Raw genomic sequence first — 21,354 nt, forward strand, 5'->3', positions numbered from 1 at the left:
GAATTGGGAAATTGGATCTCATATGATACACAATTGTGGGTATCTTGACTTCAGCTCAAAGGACAGGGATTTTCCTGTATGGAGCCAAATATGGTTATATGCAGTACTACACATTGCTAGTTTATATAATAGTAAAATATATATCATTATTATTAGTTATAAACTAGGGATATATTATGAATATGGGCAAGGCCGCAGATCTTAATAGATCAGCAGATAAATGTAATTAGGTATTCATTATAGTTAGTTCACACTTATCTGTAGGCATTTCATCTAATTAGAACACCAGGATATAATTTCTATCTAGTTCCATGCCTTTCCTTTATGCAATAGAGGTCTTTATACTATAACTTATGATCAGGTTGCATATCAGGTCAGGGTGGGGTGCGCATGACACATGTGCGGTACGGCACGGCCCGGAAATGGACATGATAGCTCTAGACATCCTGTCAAGGATCCCGACAATAAGACCGGGGGTTGATTAGTTGATCTGATGGAATACTTTTCCTTGTTTGGGGTTTAATTGCCTCATACCAGTTCTCATTCTGAGGTCATCTATATGTAGCGTAGCCTGAAGGGAGGAAATATACATCTGTTGATATTAGTCCTCTTACTGGAGTATATTAAAGTAGGATCTAATTGAATGGCTATGGTCTAGCTATCTTTGCAACACATTCCATTCCTTGGAGAACAAGCATAAATTCTATGCCTGGAATAGTTCTAGGTAGGGATTGCAACATATTAGTGGGATAAAACAGCAAGTGATGACAGGACAACCGAGTCACTCTGCATATCGATATAGGGTGGGTTGCCAATCTGACACGGGGACGTTTCATTCCGAAAATATCCGACATGGTCAAAAGTGATTACTTGCATTGCAGAGAAGTAAAATAAATCAATAGAATCCTTACCCTACAAGAAAACAGGGTCTATGCATTGGATATTACATCATGCAAATAGAATGTGATATCATATTAGGCCTAAAATTTATAAATGCTGGTAAATTTTAGGCAGCTCAAGAAACATATCTTATCTATATAAGGCCCATTGTGAGCAAAAGTATTCATAGTACACAGTAAAAAGGAAGAAAAAATCGCTCATCTTGTAATCATGTACATGGTGGCAGAAGCAGTCTTCTTGGCCATTGGCCTCTCCCTGCTAGTTCTCATCATCATGCTGATATATGCTGTCTATCCTTCACGACAGCTGGTCTCCCAGCTCGACACAAAAACAACTGTTATGGGGAGACCGCTATTCTTCCCTGTCGTTCTCGCGCATAACCGCGTCAAGCCTGTGCGGGATCAATTCCACCATCACATGCTCCTGGTGGGTGTGCCTGTTGGTCTTTGCGGCCACATAGGCAACGTCTTGTCCATCACAGACAAGTCTTGGAAGAAGAGCTGGTTCCACATTGAATCCGGACGATATCTTGGTCGGGGCGATGGGCATCTTAGCCTCGAAGAGAAACTGCACTGCTTCTTACGTGATCTGGTATGTATGCATATATGTATCTGGTCTTTCAGGATACACTCTGACTGATAGAACCTCGATCCCTCGCGGTGGCCGTACGCATATCTACTGACGACTCCGCGGTGGCTGTGGTGGTTCCACAATCCCTTGAGCTGGTGGTATCTATACTCGGCAGAAGGTGAGCTGGATGCAGTGATCATGGAAGTCAATAGCTTCTATGGAGAGAAACGAAACTTCTTCTTCCACGTCGAAGGCTATGGGAAGCAGGTGTCTTATCCTCAACACACAGCGGGAGACATGCTGGATGCTGTTCAGTCTGTCGAGTCTGTGACCTCGGCTTCAAGATTCACCTTCTACAAGGGATCTTGGCAGAAGCACCTCTTCACCACCCCCTATGAAAAGGTAGAGGGCAGCATGGCCGTTCGAGTGATGGATCCGATCAAAGACACTGCATGGAGTGATCGAGTCTCCTTCTCCAACCTGACAAGCATCAGCCCGGAAGGTGATGCCCGCCTGGCAGCCCGGATGACCTGCTGTGAGGCCCCGGTAGACCCAATGCGCGTGTCTGCCTTGACTCTTGCCTCGTTCCTGTTGCGATGGAGCCTTCCGGTGACTCTGGCTAAACTACAGATCCTCTATCATGCTCTCCGGATCCGTTACACAGGTCTGATGAGCATGACTGACAGACCCGTCATTCGCAGGGGGAGTCTTCCTCACCCAGCAAGCCGGATCGAGAAGTATGCCCTATTCTCTCCTATCGAGTCGCATCATGCCCTAAGCTGACTGGCCATAAGAACCCATGAGACCTTTTTCCGGGAATATCTCTCCCATCGCGTCAAGGCTTTCCCTGACGCACTGGAACTGTGCTACCTGCCCTCCCGCGGAATATCCAATAAGACGATCATTATGCGTTCAACTACGGAAGATGAGAATCTCCGTGTTCTTGAGCTTGAGCCGCTGGATCCGGGCTTCTTTACGCGCATCGTTCATTCTCCCTCCATCGCCGAGGGACTGGCGTTGGAGATGACTACAGGTGGCACTCCGGCCGATCCTGAAGCGTGCAATCTGTGGGTATCAGACCCAGAATTGTTCACCCGACTTTTGCGCCCTCGTAAACCCTCCAAAAAGGCCAACAGACCGATTGGTGCGGGCTTGCCGTGGCATGGACTCTCTTGGCTGAGGGGCACTCGATCGCCCAGCGAAATGGACTTGTTCGTGCAGTCCGAGATGCCACCCTCGCGGCGCATGGTCTATGTATGGACCCTGGTGTGCGATCTGATGATGAAGCGATTCCTGCCGGATTTCCCTCGACGGATCCAGATCTACAGCCTGGCAGTCCTCTTCACTTTGTCTTGGCTGCTTTATACTGGGATAGTTGATCTGGCGCGGAATCTCTCTTTACTGAGGTTCATCCCGTTCCCCTTGGTCTTTATTGGGCTGGGATATGTCGCTAAGCAGGTGGTTGGATGGCGATAGATGGATCACTTAGGATGGAGCAATGCCATGTTCTTATTATATTTAGTTACTTATTTCATCAATCCAACTTGAGTCAAAGGGAAACTGAATGAGAAATACTATTCACTGATGTATATCTATATGTACATATTAGTTGGTTTTATATAGTATCCTCCTAGCCTTAGTATACGGAGTATATAAAACCAAACCCTAGCCTCCTAGTTGAATAATCAGTCATAATGAATGGCTATCAAGTATAAGTATCAACTCCTGAATATTAAATAGTCTAGTTGGATAGGGTAAGGAATAATAAGCATAATACTCTATTTAGAATGGTGGCGTTGGTATTGGGGTTTAGAGATAGCCTGTGGTCTCCTTTAGTATCCATTTATCAATCCTATCTCCATAGTATAGTAGAAGGAGAATCCTCAAGCAACTAGCCTTTGATTATTACTTCAGAAGTAATATAAACAGGCCCTTTATCATACTGTTCGAGTATTCTGAGAACATTATTCTCAACTAATCCTAACTCTAATGATTGAGTTCTGTTCTCATAACTCAGATATGTAGGACAACAAGAAATCAAGGGTTGATACTCAAGTCTGTAGTTGATTCTTATAAGATGAATTACAAATGCAGTTCCTCCTGCTGGCTCCGGATATCCCAATCAGCAGCCAAGCTCTTCGCCTGAGCCATTTCTTCCTCCGTCGGCATGTTGACAACCATAAGATAGAGCGCTTTCTGGACGCAGTCAGTAGTGATCGAGTAGATAGAATGTGGTGTCTTACCGAGGCAAATAGCTTCTTCATGCTACCTAACCCAACGGACTGCTGCTGCTGCTGCTGTTGGTATCTTGGGTCTTGCTGGTACTGTTGATTATATTGCTGCGAGTATCTTGGGTCTTGCTGATCGTATTGGTGTGAATATCTTGAATCTTGCTGGTACTGTTGATCGTATTGCTGTGGGTATCTTGGGTCAGTCTGTGGGTATCGTTGGTCATATTGTTCATATCGTTGGTCATATTGTTGATATCGTTGGTCACCCTGTTGGTTTGATTGCTGATAGGGCTGGTATCCCTGCTGGTATGGCTGCCCTCTTTCACCAGAGACGTTGTCAGGCACAGATGGATGGCTCTGGTACCGTTCTGCCTCGGGATAAGGAGCAGGCGAAGCCCTGCCGGTGCTGTTGGTCCTTGACTGGCCGCTCATGGACTGGGAAGCGAGGCCAACCAGCCCGAAGAGACCGCCGCCTCCTGCGCGGCCTCCCAAGCCTCGTCCCAGGAGTCCTCCTTGTGAGCCTCGGTCTGCGAAGAGACCTCCTTGTGAGCCCCGTCCTCTGTAATAGTCCTCTTCTGAGCCTCGTCCTCCGTAGGCACCTCCTTGTGAGGCTCGACCACCAAGGAGACCTCCAGATCCTCGACCACCAAGGAGACCTCCAGACCCTCGATCACCAAGAAGACCTCCAGATCCTCGACCGCCAAGGAGACCTCCAGATCCTCGTCCACCAAGGATACCTCCTCCAGAACCTCGATCACCAAGGATGCCTCCTCCCGAGCGCCCTCCTCCTAGAAGGCCTCCTCCAACCCCTCCGCCCGTGCTGCCATTCTGTTGACCTCCTGGGATAATGGAATATGTGGGATCGGCGTATTTGGAGAGGAATTTCGGGGCTGCGCCTTGGTTCAGATAGCTATCGGGATTCTCGGCGATCTGAGAGGTCAGTTCATGGACAAAACAAGAAATAAAGAAAGAGGCTCACGAATTTGGCTTGTGCTCTCCGATCCATGTAATCATCGACAAACCCCATTCCGCGCTTCCATTTCGCCTTGAAGCCCTTCTGCTGGTCCTGGGTCGCCGTGGCGATAAAGTCGAGGCCAGGGAAAATGAGGTCTGCCGTCTGCAGAGACTCCATGCCGTTTGTGACGCCATTCGATGACTGGAACTTGTGTGACATGCGCCCCTGGCTGTCGATATTATTCTGGATGGTCGTGGTGATACTGGCATTTGTCTTGTCGTTGAACGAGGTCGCATCCCAGGTCATGACAAGGCAGAACAGGCCGCGGGGACGGAACCATTCATCGTTGAGTCGGTCAATAGCTTTGTTTTGGCGATACCGACCCTGTGTCTCTATGGCGACTGTCGTCGCGATTGTGATTGCCGCCGATATCAGTTGTGAGGTGAGCGTCGGCAGCGGAGAAGCGGCCAGCGACACCAGGTTCAGGGCGTTGATCCACGGATTCGCGAGACTGGCTTCACACAAGGTGTCGATGAAGTCGAGCCAGGCGTCTGGGCTGATTCCCACGTTCTCCATGTCAGGCGCGTATGCCCGGACGAAGCCACGGGTCTTGTCTTTCGGCCGGCGTTGAGGGATGGCAACGGGCAGCGCCAGTCTGGCCGCTGGTGGAGTAGATGGAGGAGGCTGGCGCTGGAGAAACGCGGCGATGACTTTGTCTGGGTTTGCGGTGCCCTCTTTGCTCTTGCGAGGCTTCGTTTCTTCGATGATGACGTCCTGCGCCTCGTCGAGCTGCCAGGTGCGTTCCATCTCGTCAACACGGGCATCTGCGGTGTTCTCCTCGTCTGGGCTCGGTATACGGGCATTGGGAGACTGAGACGGTGACTTTTCTGTATTTTCTTTCTGCTGTTGGTCGTCCTCCTCCTCGCGCTGTTTTATCGCTGCCTTCTTCGCCTTCCTGTATCCGTGGGCTTCAGCAACGAAGCCGATGCCCGAGGTGACGCCTTGCGCCAGTTTGCCAATGGGGCCTTGTGTGTTGAGCATTTTCCGTGTCGTGGTAGTTTGTGTGGAATTAGAATCTGTACAAGGAGGGGATATTTGGACCCCGCTGGCTTTTTGTAACCATCGAAATAGAAACACAGCCTATCATTACCATATCAGGCATCCAACTCGGAGGCTTCGTATGGAGTATTTCCTAACTGTATTGGGAATCCTTCTCGTGCATTGCGTTGCACATCCTTACTCCATCAGGGATAAACACACACGTTATGGAGTACTTAATACAGGGTACTTCGTATTGATTAGCATAAAATTGAGGGGTTCCAGCCACTAGAAACTCACTAGCAAATTAGAAATTCCTTATGATGTCATTCGTCTTGATAATGGTCTCTACATAGTATAAAATAATACTATACTATTACAGTATACCATCTCTTAGTTATCTATCGGCTTAGATGAGAAGACTAGTAATGTAGTAACTAACCACTCAGCTGACAAGTATATTACATTGTAAGGGAGTAGTATATTTAGTTGGGTGATATAGCATTATTTAGTATTCAATATTATAGGTCCTCAAGTCTACAGAAAAATTCAGTCTATGAATCCTCTGGGAGAGGAATTTCAACATCATTATCAGGCCACTCATCCTGAAGCCTACTCTTAAACTGAAAGAAATGGGGTGACTCTTCTGTGATGGGAGAATCAAGACCGATGGTGCTCCTCTGGTCTTCTTCAAACCAGAATTGGTCCATTGGATATAAGGATCTGTTTAGCAGATTATGTCAACGAAGATATCAACCCATAGGGAGCAGCACAGACATGCTCACACTGTTTTCGTCTCTGGATCGAAGATGATCTTGTCAGGTCCGATGTTGTGTGCCATTCCTCGCTGGCGAGCATATTCGAGGGCATCGACGCACTGCTGGCGGATACTGCGCATGTCGTCTGGCGTGAGAAACAACGGCTTGGGCCATGGATCATAGAACCCCAAGTGTTGGCCGTGTAACTTGGTCATGACGAGAGCAAGGACCAGCCCTCCGTCCGGATAAGGATCTTCAGCGAGTCGCTGGGCGTGCTCCTCATGCGCAATATATTCGGGCATATGGCCTGATCCATGGCAGGCCTGCATGCATCGGATCTCGCGGTCAAACTCCCTGCGCAGGGTACCCGTGTGCATAAAGTCCGATCGCTCGATGGGTTTGCTTGTGTTGCGATCGATTGGAGGCAGCTGGTATCGAAACCTGAGCACCACCATCTCATCCCCGTTGAGATCGCCATTGTGCACCTCCACCCCGTCGAAGAGAACCTTCCATGCGTTGCGCTCCTTGGAGTACGACCCGTAGAAGACACGTAACAGGCGGAAGTTCCGCCCAGCCACTGCAACGATGCTGTCTTCTCGTTTCTTAAACCAGCTTCCGGTGGGGAAGTGGCAGTTCTGGTAGATATCGGCGTATAGTGGCGGCATTTCACAATAGAATAGGGTGATTTCAAAGGGTGGAGAGCAGAATGTAGTGTTGTGGGAAAGCAAAAAATTGATGAAGTCAGAATGACAGAGAGAGTATACTCTTTACTGTCTCTCCTCTCTCTCTTACTTCTTCATCTTTCTCATTATATAAGAAACAAAATATAGATGCAAAAGTAAGGATTCACTGTGATCACCCATGAAGCATATTAACTACCTGAGAGTGATATATGAAGTGGCTGTACTACTTTAATCTTGTGATTTAATAAAAAGATAATCCAGTTCTTTGACTGAGCTGATGTGACGTATTTAAGGAGAGACTATTTCAAGTCAATTTGATCCAGCCTGGACGCAGAGGTATATAAGTATAGATATATGTAATGAGCTGTATAGTTCATACCCTCTACAGATATATAACTATATCTATAAAACCAAGGGTATGACCTGGCAAACCAGAACCTAATGGTAGGACACTACAATTCGCGATATGATTTCTAATTATAGGCCTTTTACTATATATACAATTTTACAGACCCAAGATGAGGGTATCTATATTTATAATATCTTTAGTCACTATGCCTAATAGCCATATCAATAGGCTTAAATGTGGTGGTTTTCTTTGTTCTCTGGTCTTATAGTCTATTATATCAATGAAGATCTCAGGGTTGTCAGCAATCAATATTTGATCCCTAATCAGAAGATCTGCATGTCGGAAGGATCGATCCTTCGCCGACGCATTATGCTGAAGAAAATCTCTTCTAATCCCCCCCTCTTCCCACCTTTTTCTTCTTCTTTTCCTTTTATTCGCGACAATTCAATCCATCGTAACCATGGTCTCGCTTAAGGCTGTGCAAGCATCCAACGCCAGCCTCCGGGCTTTCCCTAACATCACCGCATTGTTTGTCGGCGGCACCAGCGGCATTGGCCAAAGCACCTTGCGCCATTTGGCCCGATACGCCGACAGCCCAACCGCGTATATCGTCGGACGTAGCCAGGAACGAGCGTCGCCTTTCCTCGCCGAACTGCGCAGCTTGAGCCCCAAAGGCCGATTCCACTTTATTGAGGCCGATGTCTCCCTGGTACGGAATGTCGACCTTGCCTGTCGCCAGATCGTGGACCAGGAATCACATCTCAACTTCCTCTTTATGACCCCGGGCGGCATTTCCCTCGGCGGCCGCAATGGTATGATCCATACTCTATTATTTGACATGAGTAGGATTTCTTATACAATACAAAAAAAAAAAACAACAGAAACTCCAGAAGGCATCGACTATCTCTTCTCTCTCCGGTATTACGCGCGCATGCGCTTTGTGCAGAACCTGCTTCCCCTTATGACCACCGCTGCATCCTCCAGCCCCAGTAGAGTCGTCAGCGTCTATGGCGGCGGCTTCGAGTTCCCCATCAACACCGACGACCTCGACCTCAAGCATACGTTCTCGCTGCTGAACGCCTACAAGCACTCCATCACGATGACCACCGAGAGCATGGAATATCTAGCCCAACAGTACCCCTCTGTCAGCTTTGTGCATGCCTACCCGGGTCTTGTCGGGACGAATATCTACAACAACAGCTTCCCCTCGCCCATTGCCTCCTTCTACAACGTTGCCATGTGGCCGTTCCACTCGGTCAGTCTGCAGGAGAGTGGTGAGCGGCATTTGTTCCATCTCACCTCTGCTCGGTATCCGGCCAAGCAACAGCCCGCTGGAGCCGGAGAGGTGGCGACAGGCACCACTGGGGAACCCGGCAGCGGCGTCTATCTGCTGAATTGGAAGGGAGAGGTGCGCTCAAGTCCGAAGCTTCTGACGCAGTATCGCGAGCAAGGGATTCCGGAGCTGGTCTGGAAGCATACCGAGCAGCTGTTAGAGGAGGCGGTCCGGCGATGATTATCTGTATTGTACTGTATTAAACTGACCTCATAATATCCCCCCTCTCTCAACATCCCTCAAGGCATCCTTCAAGGCATCCATCAATTGAATAGTATTTCCTCATGGTTGAACTAGCCAGTTGGCAGACCTTTCCTAAAGATTCCCTATTCAAGAACCGCAAGACTGATGACTGTAAATGAACGCCCTTTCCGGCTCACCCGCGTCATCCAGCAACCCGAGACCGACTCATCGACCGGATCATCATATTGAAAGTGGAGGATCTCGATGCGGATACGCCTATTACTGCTGAGAGCATGGAGCTGGATGAAATCCGCGGCGTGCTGGAGTCAATATTGAGCAATATGATGCAATATCCCGAGGCATCTGGCCGATGTGAGAATTGCCAAGGAATCGCCAGAGCCTGATGGAAGTTGTCGAGACAGCAAGGATAGTTATCCAGAGACAGACAATAGTTATATAGTCTTGATACCTCGGTCTTATACTGGGTGACTCAGGCAGCTGTTGCGTACACCCTGCCATCTCTAGAAATCATTATATTTTACCTCTAGAAGAGGATAAACAAGTAATGAAAGAAAGATTGATTAGAGAATAGTCTCATAGTACTATCCTAATAATACTACAAAGAAAGAATCAAAGAACATGAAGAAGATAAGGTTCTTCATTCACATCACCAGATCTTCCCTTATTTCTGGAACTGATCGTCTCTCATTGAATGGGCGATGAAACCTTCGATAGCAGAACATACGGCAAAGGATACTCAGACAACAGAGTCTCCAGTTGGTATAGTTGCAGGTTCAGTGCTAGTGTCTGCCATGTTTCTGGTCTTGACTGGGGATGGCTACGCCGACGTGTTATTCGAAAGGTCCTGCTCCTCGGAGCTGTCGATGGTCGAGGTCGCTACATCCTCTGACCAGTCTGGGATCTGGAATTCAGGAGCTGAGTCTTGTGAGGGATCAGATCCTTCAGGCTCCTCAAAGTCCCCGGCACCAGACATGTTGACAATGCGATTCAGAACGAATTGCATGTCGAGCAGTTCTTTGCTAGGCAAGGGCAGCCTTCTGGGATCGGTAGTTTGTAGCATGAACCGATCCCCCGTCTGAATTCGTCTTGCAAGGCCGTTTTGTTCAATGAAGGAGAGGCTAGCCGTGCTATTTGGGTTGCTTCGTTCATTCAATCCCCGACTTGATGATGGTACTGTGTTGACAGCAATAGTTTTGTCCATTGAGGTGGGCGGAGGAGGTTGCCAATGCCACTCAACTTCTAGAGTAGTCTTTTCGTCGTTATAGTCTAGTGGCCAAAACGCCACCCTTCCAAGGGACCAGAGAGCGTGAATACTAGGTGAAAGACATATCTGGTTGCCCACGGAGTCGAACTGTTTCTCTGGTGACTCCGAATCCTGGAAGACTTGGCTGTGCCACTGCGAGACTCTTTCCTCTGACCAGAAGTATTTGAGCATCTCCCAGAATGGGGGAAATGTGCGTGCCAAGTTCGTTCTGGCGCCAGAAAGTAGATAGTGTGGGTATATATGAGCCACTTCAATTGGGTTGTTCTTCGTAATTACGCATTGTTCATTATCCCGTTCAATAACCTTGTCGCGAATAGACTTGTTGAGTGAATTGTGAGAAGAGCTGGATACAAAGGACTCGGAATCTGCGGATCGTGGGCGCTGCGGTAGCCGCTGTTGCCAGACCAGAGGCAATGCTGCGCACGCATGCATCGTAAATTGCAGGAAAAAGGTTGATTTTTCCGCCTCACCGACGAGGATCTCGAGCATGGCAATATCCGAAAATATGAGAACAGCCCAGAATGGAGTAGGAACGGGCTCTCCACCCAGAAGAGAGTTCAACTTGTCGAGGAGAGCCTGCCGGCGAGGGCTAACCTCGTTGAATCTCTCTTCACCTGGTGTAAGGGCCACTATCGTACCCGACCTTCCACGTCGAGGGGAGTCGGTCGGAGGGAGGGCGGGCAAAGTGTCCAGATCCATTCTGTCTGAAGAGATGCCAGCCATGGCTTGGGTAGTAAAAGGGAAGAAAAGGTCCAAGGAGGCGCTTCAGAGAGTTGGCAGAGCAAGGACGAATAGAGTAGGCTTTCTTCGCGAGAAAAGAGATGGAGATAAGTGAGAGAGAGTGTGGGAGAGAGAGAGGGAGAGAGTGAGGGGAAAGAGGGGAGAAAGAGAGGAGAAAGAGAGGGGAAAGAGGGGAGAAAGAGAGGAGAAAGAGAGGAGGAAGAGAGGAGGAAGAGAGGAGGAAGAGAGGAGGAAGAGAGGGAGGCCGCAGGGCCAGCCCGTTTCAGGGAAAACCTCCAAAGTATGTGGTCTTTCGAGCTCTCATACAATTTGTATGGACAGCCAAAACATGGAATCAGAGGAAGCTTCTGAGGGTCTAGGATTAGATATGGTTTAGCTCCCGCTGTACTAGGCTTATCCTGTTTAATACTAAACCTCATATGGTTCACTAGTTGTAATTATTTATATTGACTTTATGTTGACTCCTGTGTTGATTTATTTATTGATTATATATTATTTACATAATGAATTCTATATCATCCGAGTACTTTATAGTCATGATCAGTTAGCTTATAGAGCTTCAAGTTATGTGAGTCTTCTAAGTGCCTTAATACCTTCATACCTAGAGTATATGACAGAAAATCTCTCTGAAGAGAGGTGTCGCTGTATCTGCCTTGCTTATATATAGTATACCTAGTCTCACTATAAGGGGCTATAATGGCTATCAGCGTACTAATATGCCCTAATAAGAGTAGTGTTCTAGGTATATAACACTAAATTCATAAAATGCCTCTACACATCCTATAAACTACAGCCACTCCTTTACTTGCACCTAAATAATACGGGCAAGGGGGCTATTCCTCTGACATTCTAGAGATGTTTATCGACAAAAGGACTGTACCAGAGAAAGCAAGCGACAGCTAGGAGTAATTTTAGGGGATCTATACTTATAAAATCCTTAGTCTGTATGGAACTATCTTCCATAATTTCCTCTATCTTTGATTATACCGATGTTGCTTATAGTTTCTAGCATACAAAAGTAGGCTTGGCCCTAATAACACGCAAAAGACAAGAAACAACAATCTCGTAAACAGATCCGAATATCCGTCTATACTCTGTAGTTGTGGCGATATGAGTGGAGACGTCTTGTACCCGTGTGGTTCCACATCAAAAGTATTTAAACTGACTGACGGCATCCGCTTTCCAAAAGAGAACTTCCTCCTCAAATCCATCATCATGTCTACTGTACTTGTTTCTGGAAGCTCGCGCGGCCTAGGCTTGGAACTGATCAAGCAATTTGCAGCTCTAGTGCCTGAGAATGGGCTAGTTATAGCCGGGGCCCGCTGGAGGACAGCCGAACTGGAGGAGCTGATCCGCAGCAACCAGGGCCGCGTGGGATTCGTGTCCCTTGATGTCAGTGACGAGTCAAGTATCATAGCATCAGTGCAGGAGGTGAAGTCGCTCCTCGGGGAGCGCCCATTGGATATTCTAATTAATTGTGCGGGCGTTCACTCAGACACAGATGGCAAGGTAGCGAATATGTAAGGTCCCCCGTCTGACACCCCATCAGATCCCGAGATTGACCCATACACCTGGATAGGGATGATTTGATGCGGCAGTTCTCTGTCAATGTACTGGGAACCCACCATACCATCCGCTCCTTCCTTCCATTGATGGCGACCAGCACAGAGAAGAAGATTGTCACCATGTAGGTCCAAACTACGGCCAAAAAAGCTCTTCGACGACGAAACCGACTGACTGATCCCGGTTTAGCTCAAGCATTTATGGATCCATGACCAATGCGCGTGCCGTGGCGTTTGCGCCTTGCCCGGCATATAAGATCAGCAAGGCTGCGCTGAACGCCTTGACCGTCCAGTATGCGCTCTCCTATGAAGATGAGGGCTTTATCTTTTTTGCCGTCAACCCGGGCGTGAGTTTATACCTCCTTATTCACTTGATAAGCCTCCCCTCTGCTAACCAACCACTTTCGCGCGATAGTGGCTTCAAACCGAGATGGGCGGAGAGGATGCAGACCTCACCGTTCCTCAAGGAGCAACAGCAGTGGTTAATATCATCCGGGCGGCCGATAAGAGCACAAATGGCAAGTTTAAAAATATCCAGGTCAATGGCTGGGAGCACAAGTACAACGGCAGTGACCTGGCCTGGTAAAGGTGGTCTGTTGAGTCAACTGGAGATTTAGTAACATCTATTATAACTCACTATATTATATTATTAAGAGCTTGATTAGACTATCTAGTTGTCTCATCACAGTTTTTTCTTTTCTTTCTTTTCTTATCTTTCAATTCAATTTGGGTATCTTAAGGTTTCATATTTCCACTAACTAATGCCAAAGTATGAGTTGTGTGGCTTGTGTTAGGGTTTTTTTCGGCTTTCCGAGCCCATTCACTCGGATCCCCGGATCGCCGACGTACCATTCCTTTAAGGATTTCACCCCTCTCCTAGCTTTTTTGGTGGAGAAAGGAACCCTTATATGCGTTAGGAGTTTTACGATACCACAGATTGTATTAGTTTAGAGGGTTTGAGTCGACAGTGTAATGGTCTAGTGCATTCGGCAGCCTAGGTGCATAATGCCCATACATAAATAATGCCTTCATATATGTCCACAGAAACCAAGGCATGGCGGCCACTTAATTAAAACGGATCTTGGATATAAAGCCGTTGCCGGGATCACATCTAGCAGCCGGAAGAGCCCTCCTGGTCGCCCACCTGTATTGCTTGCTCCCTAGGGCCTGCCAGTAGCAGAGCAGTCGTAGGAGAAGTGTTATGATATGCTCAAGACCACGGTACTGCCCCTAGACTCCTCTATATACTTCTATAAAATATATATTATCTGCGCTGATGTATCAGTAGAGCTTATGATGTGGGCCAGTCTATAATAACTTGTTCGCCTACCATAGTAAGCCTTATTGATGGTAGTTTTAGCTTGCATTTTGAATACACGATGTTTAGGTGGCGTATAAATGATGCGCCTGGCTAGATTTCAAGATGATAAAAAATATGATTTAAACACTGAATGCTCATAGTCTGTTTTATAAACCAAGAAAAGACATGGTGGTCATTTTTAAGTACTAAAAAAGTGCCACGGTATACTACAAATTTAGCAAGGACTATTATGACTCTGAAGCCTGGGAAGGCTCATCCGCCGTGATGGGGATGAAATATCTAGATATTTACTATGACCATGAATGGCCGTTGGGTTGTCAACCGTTGCTATGCTGGAAGATATGGAATCCGATCCTTCATGATTGAAAACGACTTGGCTAAAGGAGTTTAGGACTCGGTGGATGCTGGGCAAGAACTGTTACAAAGACAGAAGAAACGCAATCTGGTCTTTGTCACCGAGGTACGTCGAATTGCCCGGCAGCACCATAACAGGCTGCAGCCCTGGGTTTTTGAACACAAGGATTGATATCTCTTGAATATGAGTCGCTGAGAAAGATAGAAGATAGTCGATGCGGAGGTGTTCTAGAAGCTTCGTTGACCCCTTGAAGAGTGCTAAGTAAGATACATTATATGATGAGCAATACACTAAGGATGATAGATGGTACTGGCAAAGCCTTCTAACATTTTCGAGATAGATTAATGGAATTGTGACTCCATATAGACTAAACACTTCTCATTCTAGCTGTTAAAGCCTCTTCTTAGATTTCCTCCTAGTGTTGAACATATTCATCTTTTAACGGGTTGATAGGATTTTCTCGATCCTACTCTGCAAGTTCAGCTTCAATGATCCCAAGCCCATCTCCCTCTGGTACCCAGTACTTTATCACCCTTAGGCCATTTTCTGTCAGTAGGGTATCCCAGCGCCGGCGTGTCCGCTCCAGGCCTGAGCAAAACGCCATAACAGCCATGTCAGTCACGCAAGAAAGTAAGGCAGCGTTCTGATCTGCAAGTATGTACTCCTCCATGATGATCTTTGAGAATCCGGGCCTCATGGCAGGCTTGAGGTTCTTGATTATAATGCTTGCCTTTTCGTCGGACCAATCATGAAGAATATGCTTGAAATAATATACTCTGGCCCCTATATGGGCACACACCCTTTAGCAACAGTAGCTTCTGGGATGATCAGGGAAATCACATACCATGAATGGGCTGGATCTCATTGAAAAAGTCAAATACTTGAGTCTCCACCTTTGCGGCTTCAAGGTCCTGTGCATCCCGAACTTCATCGATCACTTTTGGAAGATCTTCCAGCATCAATTTGCCCGGAACATCCGGGAATCTCTGTCTGAAACCGATCAAATCATGGCCTCGGTTCGCTCCAATGTCAACAATCAATGGTGTTTCCGGGCCCAAGTCCGGATGGTCCAGAACTCGCTCACGAACAGGGAACCAGTCAGCCCAGTGAGGACGATCCGTCCTTTGTCCTTCCATGAAACCGTTGAAACGACGTAGAGCATCCGGGTTCCCACACAACCAAGTAAAGCCGTCCATATTGTTGAAGTTGTACGTATACTGTAATGCAGTAGCTAGTGGATCTTCCGGATTTCTGTACTTTGTCAACTTGAGGAATTCCGGTGTCTGGCGGAAAAGAGGTATGAATTCACAGAATCTGTTGTAAATTAGTGGTTTTAACTGCGGTCTCTTGAATCGGTAGAGCCACTTACAGGGATTCCAATACTCCAATCGACGGTCGCTGGGTCAACTCTTTCGCCACAGCGGTGGGTAGATATTCAGCAGGGGCAGGTTCATTGACAATCCCCTTGGCGACCAAGACTCGCAAGACTCGCTCTGGGGGTGCAGAGATTGCATTAGAGAGAGTCCCAAACAAAGCCCTAGTCCCTCTCACTCAAAACACACCAACCAGCAGAGGATCTGCCTGCTTTGCGGCTGCAAGCTCGGCCAAGGGCACTGGCGATGTAGCTGGCGCTAACACGGAAAATATGTTCAGATCAAGGGCTATCTTGAGCGCCATAGTGACAGCCGGCTTTTGTCATCATAATCATCAACCATGTATCTGAATAGTGGAGTTTCAGGCTCTGGATCAGACTTACGCCATAGGCCAATTTCATAATCGCATCTCGAGGCTGCTCTAGAGCCCATACTAACTTTTGCACCTGATCTTGGGCTTGAATGCGGCTTGAGAGACTACCAGTTGAAAGATGTTCCTCAACCAAGGCCCTTGTCTTGTCCAGGATGTCTCGCACACTCGAAGAGTCCATTTTATAATATGTTTTATCTAGAAAAGAATAAATATAATTCAGGTCTTTCTCGTCCTTGACGCTCAGCTTTATAGGCGGCGGGAACATTCCAGAAAAAAGGATCAGGAAAGGCCACCCTTTATACTGTTATCCCAGGCTCTATGCTGTACTATAATCCAGTCATGCCTCCCACCCCTCTTCATTACCTTTAAATGGTCATTTTAGGTTTGGCAATCTTCACCCTGTTGTGCAACCATCCAATATACGGAGTATGTAGGGAGGTGCTCTCACCTCATTTGGTGGGGTTTCTCATCAGCAGCTGACCACGCCTGCGCGTCATACTTATCTGCATGCAACATGCGCCTCTCCGGCTCAATGCCCAATAACATGAATGGATAGATATGCCGGTATTGTTCTGATATCTAGGTTGGCCAGACATTGGGTCCGGGAAATATTCCCGAGACTTTTACTAACAGATCCATGCCTCATCGGATAGCAATTTCAAGGTTCATATTCTCACATATGCTGCTCATAAATAGAACCCCAATTACTTGGTTGCTGCCCAGCAAGTAAGTCTCATGCCAGTCTACACCATTAAACCCTCGGCTTAGTCAATTGACTAATAATCATGTATTTCATAATTATTGATAAGGAGAGTGTGATTGGTATATATAGGTAGACCTGGTTCTCTTGAGCAACACAATTATATGACTCTTTGGTCCAACCAAGCCTTGATTATATTACTCTATGCATACGTAGTAGAAGCCCTGTCAGGCGTTTTTAGGGCCGGGCCGGCCTGACAACTATGTTTCACCTACTAGCCCTCCCTGGTTCGTCTCCATTCCGCTATAATACGCCAGCCTATTAACCCCTCACGCAGTGAGCAACTACCTAGGTATCCGTGATGTCATTAGTCAGGAGACGGCGAGTTGATACGGGCGGTTAATTCGAGCAGCGAGGCGGGGATGCCCAAGGCAGGCTGAGGCAGCACTTTCCACCTTCCCAATTGGGATTAGTACTAGGTCTTGAGATATCTGACCTCTTTATTCTTTCCTTCCCCTCTTTATCTTAGCCTAGATACTACCAAAAGAGGCCTATCATTTTGCGCAGCCACAGAACTTGTAAATATGTTCTCTTGGCAGACTATCAGCATAAATAGATAGAGTTCTACAATACTATGTATATGGGTATTTTATTTCTCTTACACTATACTCAGCATAATTCACACACTTTATATATAAGATACAGTATATATGGCTTATGCTGCGCGCTCCTATAGTTTAGGTGCGTGCCGGATTAGGCTTAGCATCAGCTCGGCACTGGCCGCAATTAGCCATCTCTTCCAACAGGAATACTACTATCAGATCTGTAAATTCCAAAGTGCTGCTTCAAGAATCAACCTAGATAAATACTGCAAAAGAATGGATTTTCAAATAGATGATATAATTGACAAATCAATGAAGTTTTATACTCATCCTGAGTCATTATTATAAAGAGTTATGAATCATGAGTCATCTCCACAAAGTGGGCCAACTCCACTAAACCCCAGCCTTGATCCAGATGTTGCCTTGCTGGAGCATGCTTATAAATAGCACGTTAATTCCAACCTTCAATCCTTCAATCCATTCAATACAGAGTGTATATCAAGAAACACATTCTTCATGGCGACAGACACCCCCGCCACAGACATCGTCCTGTACGACATTGCCTTCCGCCAGCCATTCTCCGCTTCATCAAGTGCTCCCAACCCATGGAAAGCCCGCTACGCGCTCAACTTCAAGGGAATCCCATACAGGACCGAATGGGTCGATATGCTGGAGATTCCCGACGTCCGGCGGCGCCTGGAAGTCCCCGCAGCCCGCAAGCATCGCGATGGGAGCGACTACTACACGCTCCCCGTACTGGTGGACAACACAACAGGCACTAAAGTAGGCGACTCATTCGACATAGCCGTGTACCTGTCCGAAACGTATCCCGACACAGGAGAAGCAGGGGATCTGTTCCCCGTGCAGTCGCTGGACTTTGCCTGCTCGAGCGAACTGGCGATCTTTGCACCCCCTCTCTCAGAGCGCGCCGAGGGGGTCGACAAGGGTGTCATCCGCGATTATGCGCACTTCAATCGCAACGTCGATGCCGTCTTCTCCGCGCACAGTGCGCTCATGGGTTCCGGGATGCAGTTCGACCCCGCCAGGGCGCCGTTGATACGCGCAGAGTTCGAGCGGCGGGCGGGCATGCGGTGGGAAGACATGATGGTCCATGCAGGGCCGCGGGAGAAGATCCTCGCGTCGCTCTGTGAGGCGCTGGCTCCCTTGGCGGAGCTGTTTCAAAGGGATCATAGTGGTCCCTTTTTGCTTGGGCGGCGGGCGAGTCATGCAGATTTTATAGTCGGTGGGTGGTTGAGAATGCAGAGTGTTACGCTTCCTGACGAGGAGTGGGCACAGGTGAAGTCATGGCATGGGGGTGTTTTTGCAAAGTTGCATGATGCGCTGCAGAAGCTTAGCGAGGGGGTGATTAGAGCCAGCTCTAATAGATAATAAAGTATATAAGATACACCTTGCCACTTTTTGAATTGTTATTTATCACGGGCCAGGTTGTGGAACTTGTTCTCGTGCAAGCCTGTGTAGAAGTCCGAGAGGTTCTTGCCGAGCAATGTTTAAAGAAAGAGCCGTAATCCGAACCATCTCTAGGGATCTGCTTCGACATTGGATCAAGTTCTGTGAGAATATGGCAACTCAGTTGCCCCCGGGCCAGCATTACTGCCAAGCTAACTAATAGAGAGGATCCAAGGATTAAAAACATGCATGAGATAAAACTTACATCAGATGGATGGGGAAGAGCTCAACAGCAATAGACACGCAGGAAGATCAGATTTCTGATGCTATCAGTACCAATGCCCAGCCATTACTAGTTAACTTCCTCATAAGATGGAGTAGCCAGACGCTGCTGGCCTTGAAGATATTAGGAACTAGGTAGATACCTAATATTAAGCTACAGGTCATTACACAGTTTCCATTATTAAGAGTCTATATATAGATTAGGGGACTTTTATTATTCTAAGCTTAATATCCAGGTAATAATCACAGTTAAAGAGATATTCATGTCAGGTTGCCAACATCCGACTATAGGCTCCCAAAAACCAAGGGGTGGGATAAATCTGAATTGAACCTGTATCAATAGATTAATAAGCTGATATTTGCTCGGCCTTGGGTCCCTGGAGACTAAGTAAACTTATATATGAGGGAGGTGTCTTTCTATATCTAGGACAGCAGTGATCATGGTGACGTCAGACCAGATACTGTAAGAAAGTGCTGATATTTTAGGTTCATGAGTGTCTCGCCACTGTAGCTTATTAGATAGTAATAACCAAGCTGACTCCCAGTTCTCCTCACTGTCATCAATGTGAATTTTTCTGACCAGACAGTCTTCCAGCCATGGCAGCATTTGCATCGAGTGGAATCCCCCCCTCCTTCCGGTAAGAACGGGACAAGATCCATGGCATATCATCTCTCAGACTCGCTGGCTAATATGAAGTAGCCGCCAAAACAACCGAGTCGTGTATACCGTTTGCGCGGTGGTGGCGGGCGGTTTCCTTCTGCACAGGTGGTACTCGACCCCTTTTGCCGAGAAGGACGCCCTTCCCTTTCCCTACTCTGAACGTCGGGACATCCAGACGGGGGCAATGGAGCCGGTCAAGGATGTGAAAAAGTCTTGAAATCTGTTACTGAATAGTTCATTATGAATTATGTATCCAATGAACTTAAGGTATAAGACCTGTTCAGCTTGAATGAGGATTTGTTTAGTGGTCAAGCAATCTACCGTCTAGGATAAAGACAGCAGTCCTTTGACAGGGACTAGAGGCTACTCTGTAATTATCTTTGTCAGGAGAATAGTTATAGCTCAACTGCTCTCATCTAATCTCTCAACTTATCTAATATCTATAGTACCTAATCATAATCCAGTCATCATAGAGGGAAGAAATGAAGGCTTTCAGTCTGGGCGATTCCAGCCGAGAGACTGGAAAAAGAGGCAAAAAATACCGAGCTGAATGAATGCTAATAACAGACGGCTTTTCCTGCCAAAAACAATGACAGTTTTCCACTCAACCCACCTCCTGAGCTCATCTGCTCGTCCATTCATTCTTTTTCGCTGTTGACAACCTCCTCGCGAGGGCATTCGTTTAATATGCTGCCTCTAGCCTTCTCGCTTCTGGCTTTCGGCCTGGGAGCACACGCCGGCGTGCCCGACACCCTCACTATCACCACCACCACCACTACAGCTGCGGTCGAGGTGGTCACCGTCTGCGCGACCGCTACAAATCTCCTCACCAATGGCGGATTCGAGCTGGGATCGCTGAGCGGGTGGACGATGACGGCCGGGTCGGGCAGCGGCGTGGTGGACGACCCTGAAGGCGCTGCCGAGGGGTCCTATTACCTGGTAGCCTACCCCGAAGACGAATCTGCAGGTGAGCGGTTCCTCCTCACCAACAACATCGTCTCCGACGTCTCCCCGGGCCATGAATACATGGTCTCGTTCGACTACAAGTGGACTCTGGGCACTGCGACCGGCTGTACTCTATGGGTTTCCTTTGACGACATGTACGGCAATATCGTCCAGCAGCACGCCAGCAGCGATATCACGGAATGGGCCTCGTTTTCGGACACGATCATCCTGCTGGACGAGAATATCAATCCCACCTTCGACTTCTTCTGCGACTCGGGCACCTTTACCTTCTATCTCGATGCCATCTCCGTCGCCTCGTCCACCTCGCTGGCCTGCACGACTTCCACCGTCGTCGTTGCCACCCCTTCGTCTTCGGCGGTGGTCACTCTCTCCAGCTCGACGATCGTCTCTGCGTCGCCCAGCTCTTCGCCGGCGTCCAGGTCGAGCATCTCCCTGAGCATCTCCCCGAGCATCTCCCCGAGCCTCTCGCCGGTGCCGTCGAGCTCTGCTGCCCTGCCAACTGCTTCTTCGTCGGCTGTGTCTTCCTCTGCATCCAGTGCTGCATCCCCGGCGACGTCCAGTTCCCATGTCGACACATCGCCGGTTCCTCAACCCTCATCGCCAGTCACTTCTTCGAGACTTCCTCCCGGGGTGCTCTCCTCTCGACCCATCGGCTCGCCTACCGTGATTCCAAGCAGCAGACCAGTCTCGACACGTCTGCCCTCGTCGGCGAAGATTCTTCCTTAT

The 21,354-nt window shown here is 47.9% G+C and overlaps 9 protein-coding genes across 9 annotated transcripts; 5 read left to right on the plus strand and 4 right to left on the minus strand.

The window, feature by feature from the left end:
* Positions 1-1,110: 1,110 nt before the first annotated feature.
* ASPZODRAFT_147387 (hypothetical protein) lies at positions 1,111-2,849 on the plus strand (the record flags this gene model as incomplete). Its single annotated transcript, XM_022725261.1, has 4 exons — positions 1,111-1,491; positions 1,543-2,207; positions 2,265-2,614; positions 2,692-2,849. 4 exons carry the CDS (start codon positions 1,111-1,113, stop codon positions 2,847-2,849), a joined length of 1,554 nt encoding a protein of 517 aa, XP_022576911.1.
* Positions 2,850-3,472: 623 nt separating this feature from the next.
* Positions 3,473-5,727, minus strand: ASPZODRAFT_137316 (hypothetical protein). The gene is made up of 3 exons (XM_022724279.1): positions 4,681-5,727; positions 3,714-4,631; positions 3,473-3,666 (listed from the first exon to the last, which is right to left on the minus strand). The coding sequence occupies exons 1-3, from the start codon at positions 5,695-5,697 to the stop codon at positions 3,553-3,555; spliced, it is 2,049 nt and encodes a 682-aa protein (XP_022576912.1). The 5' UTR covers positions 5,698-5,727; the 3' UTR covers positions 3,473-3,552.
* Positions 5,728-6,248: 521 nt separating this feature from the next.
* On the minus strand, positions 6,249-7,117 carry ASPZODRAFT_147389 (hypothetical protein; the record flags this gene model as incomplete). The annotated part of the gene is made up of 2 exons (XM_022725262.1): positions 6,249-6,417; positions 6,480-7,117. 2 exons carry the CDS (start codon positions 7,115-7,117, stop codon positions 6,249-6,251), a joined length of 807 nt encoding a protein of 268 aa, XP_022576913.1.
* A 776-nt stretch (positions 7,118-7,893) lies between these two features.
* ASPZODRAFT_137317 (hypothetical protein) lies at positions 7,894-9,116 on the plus strand. The gene is made up of 2 exons (XM_022724280.1): positions 7,894-8,296; positions 8,366-9,116. The coding sequence occupies exons 1-2, from the start codon at positions 7,945-7,947 to the stop codon at positions 8,995-8,997; spliced, it is 984 nt and encodes a 327-aa protein (XP_022576914.1). The 5' UTR covers positions 7,894-7,944; the 3' UTR covers positions 8,998-9,116.
* An 854-nt stretch (positions 9,117-9,970) lies between these two features.
* ASPZODRAFT_36938 (hypothetical protein) lies at positions 9,971-10,867 on the minus strand (the record flags this gene model as incomplete). The annotated part of the gene is made up of 1 exon (XM_022728282.1): positions 9,971-10,867. A coding segment is annotated over one exon (897 nt), but the record flags the coding sequence as incomplete, so codon positions are not given.
* Positions 10,868-12,241: 1,374 nt separating this feature from the next.
* ASPZODRAFT_20522 (hypothetical protein) lies at positions 12,242-13,174 on the plus strand (the record flags this gene model as incomplete). The annotated part of the gene is made up of 4 exons (XM_022727610.1): positions 12,242-12,546; positions 12,606-12,713; positions 12,779-12,935; positions 13,004-13,174. The coding sequence occupies 4 exons, from the start codon at positions 12,242-12,244 to the stop codon at positions 13,172-13,174; spliced, it is 741 nt and encodes a 246-aa protein (XP_022576916.1).
* Positions 13,175-14,572: 1,398 nt separating this feature from the next.
* On the minus strand, positions 14,573-16,260 carry ASPZODRAFT_137320 (hypothetical protein). The gene is made up of 5 exons (XM_022724281.1): positions 16,021-16,260; positions 15,827-15,953; positions 15,634-15,757; positions 15,109-15,578; positions 14,573-15,047 (listed from the first exon to the last, which is right to left on the minus strand). The coding sequence occupies exons 1-5, from the start codon at positions 16,186-16,188 to the stop codon at positions 14,731-14,733; spliced, it is 1,206 nt and encodes a 401-aa protein (XP_022576917.1). The 5' UTR covers positions 16,189-16,260; the 3' UTR covers positions 14,573-14,730.
* Positions 16,261-17,789: 1,529 nt separating this feature from the next.
* ASPZODRAFT_170197 (hypothetical protein) lies at positions 17,790-18,701 on the plus strand (the record flags this gene model as incomplete). The annotated part of the gene is made up of 1 exon (XM_022726929.1): positions 17,790-18,701. The coding sequence occupies exon 1, from the start codon at positions 17,829-17,831 to the stop codon at positions 18,699-18,701; it is 873 nt and encodes a 290-aa protein (XP_022576918.1). The 5' UTR covers positions 17,790-17,828.
* An 865-nt stretch (positions 18,702-19,566) lies between these two features.
* On the plus strand, positions 19,567-20,047 carry ASPZODRAFT_29252 (hypothetical protein). Its single transcript, XM_022728175.1, has 2 exons — positions 19,567-19,639; positions 19,702-20,047. The coding sequence occupies exons 1-2, from the start codon at positions 19,599-19,601 to the stop codon at positions 19,877-19,879; spliced, it is 219 nt and encodes a 72-aa protein (XP_022576919.1). The 5' UTR covers positions 19,567-19,598; the 3' UTR covers positions 19,880-20,047.
* The last annotated feature ends 1,307 nt before the right edge of the window (positions 20,048-21,354 follow it).

This window comes from Penicilliopsis zonata (assembly GCF_001890105.1).
Source record: "Penicilliopsis zonata CBS 506.65 unplaced genomic scaffold ASPZOscaffold_29, whole genome shotgun sequence".
NCBI classification, from domain to species: Eukaryota; Fungi; Ascomycota; class Eurotiomycetes; order Eurotiales; family Aspergillaceae; genus Penicilliopsis; species Penicilliopsis zonata.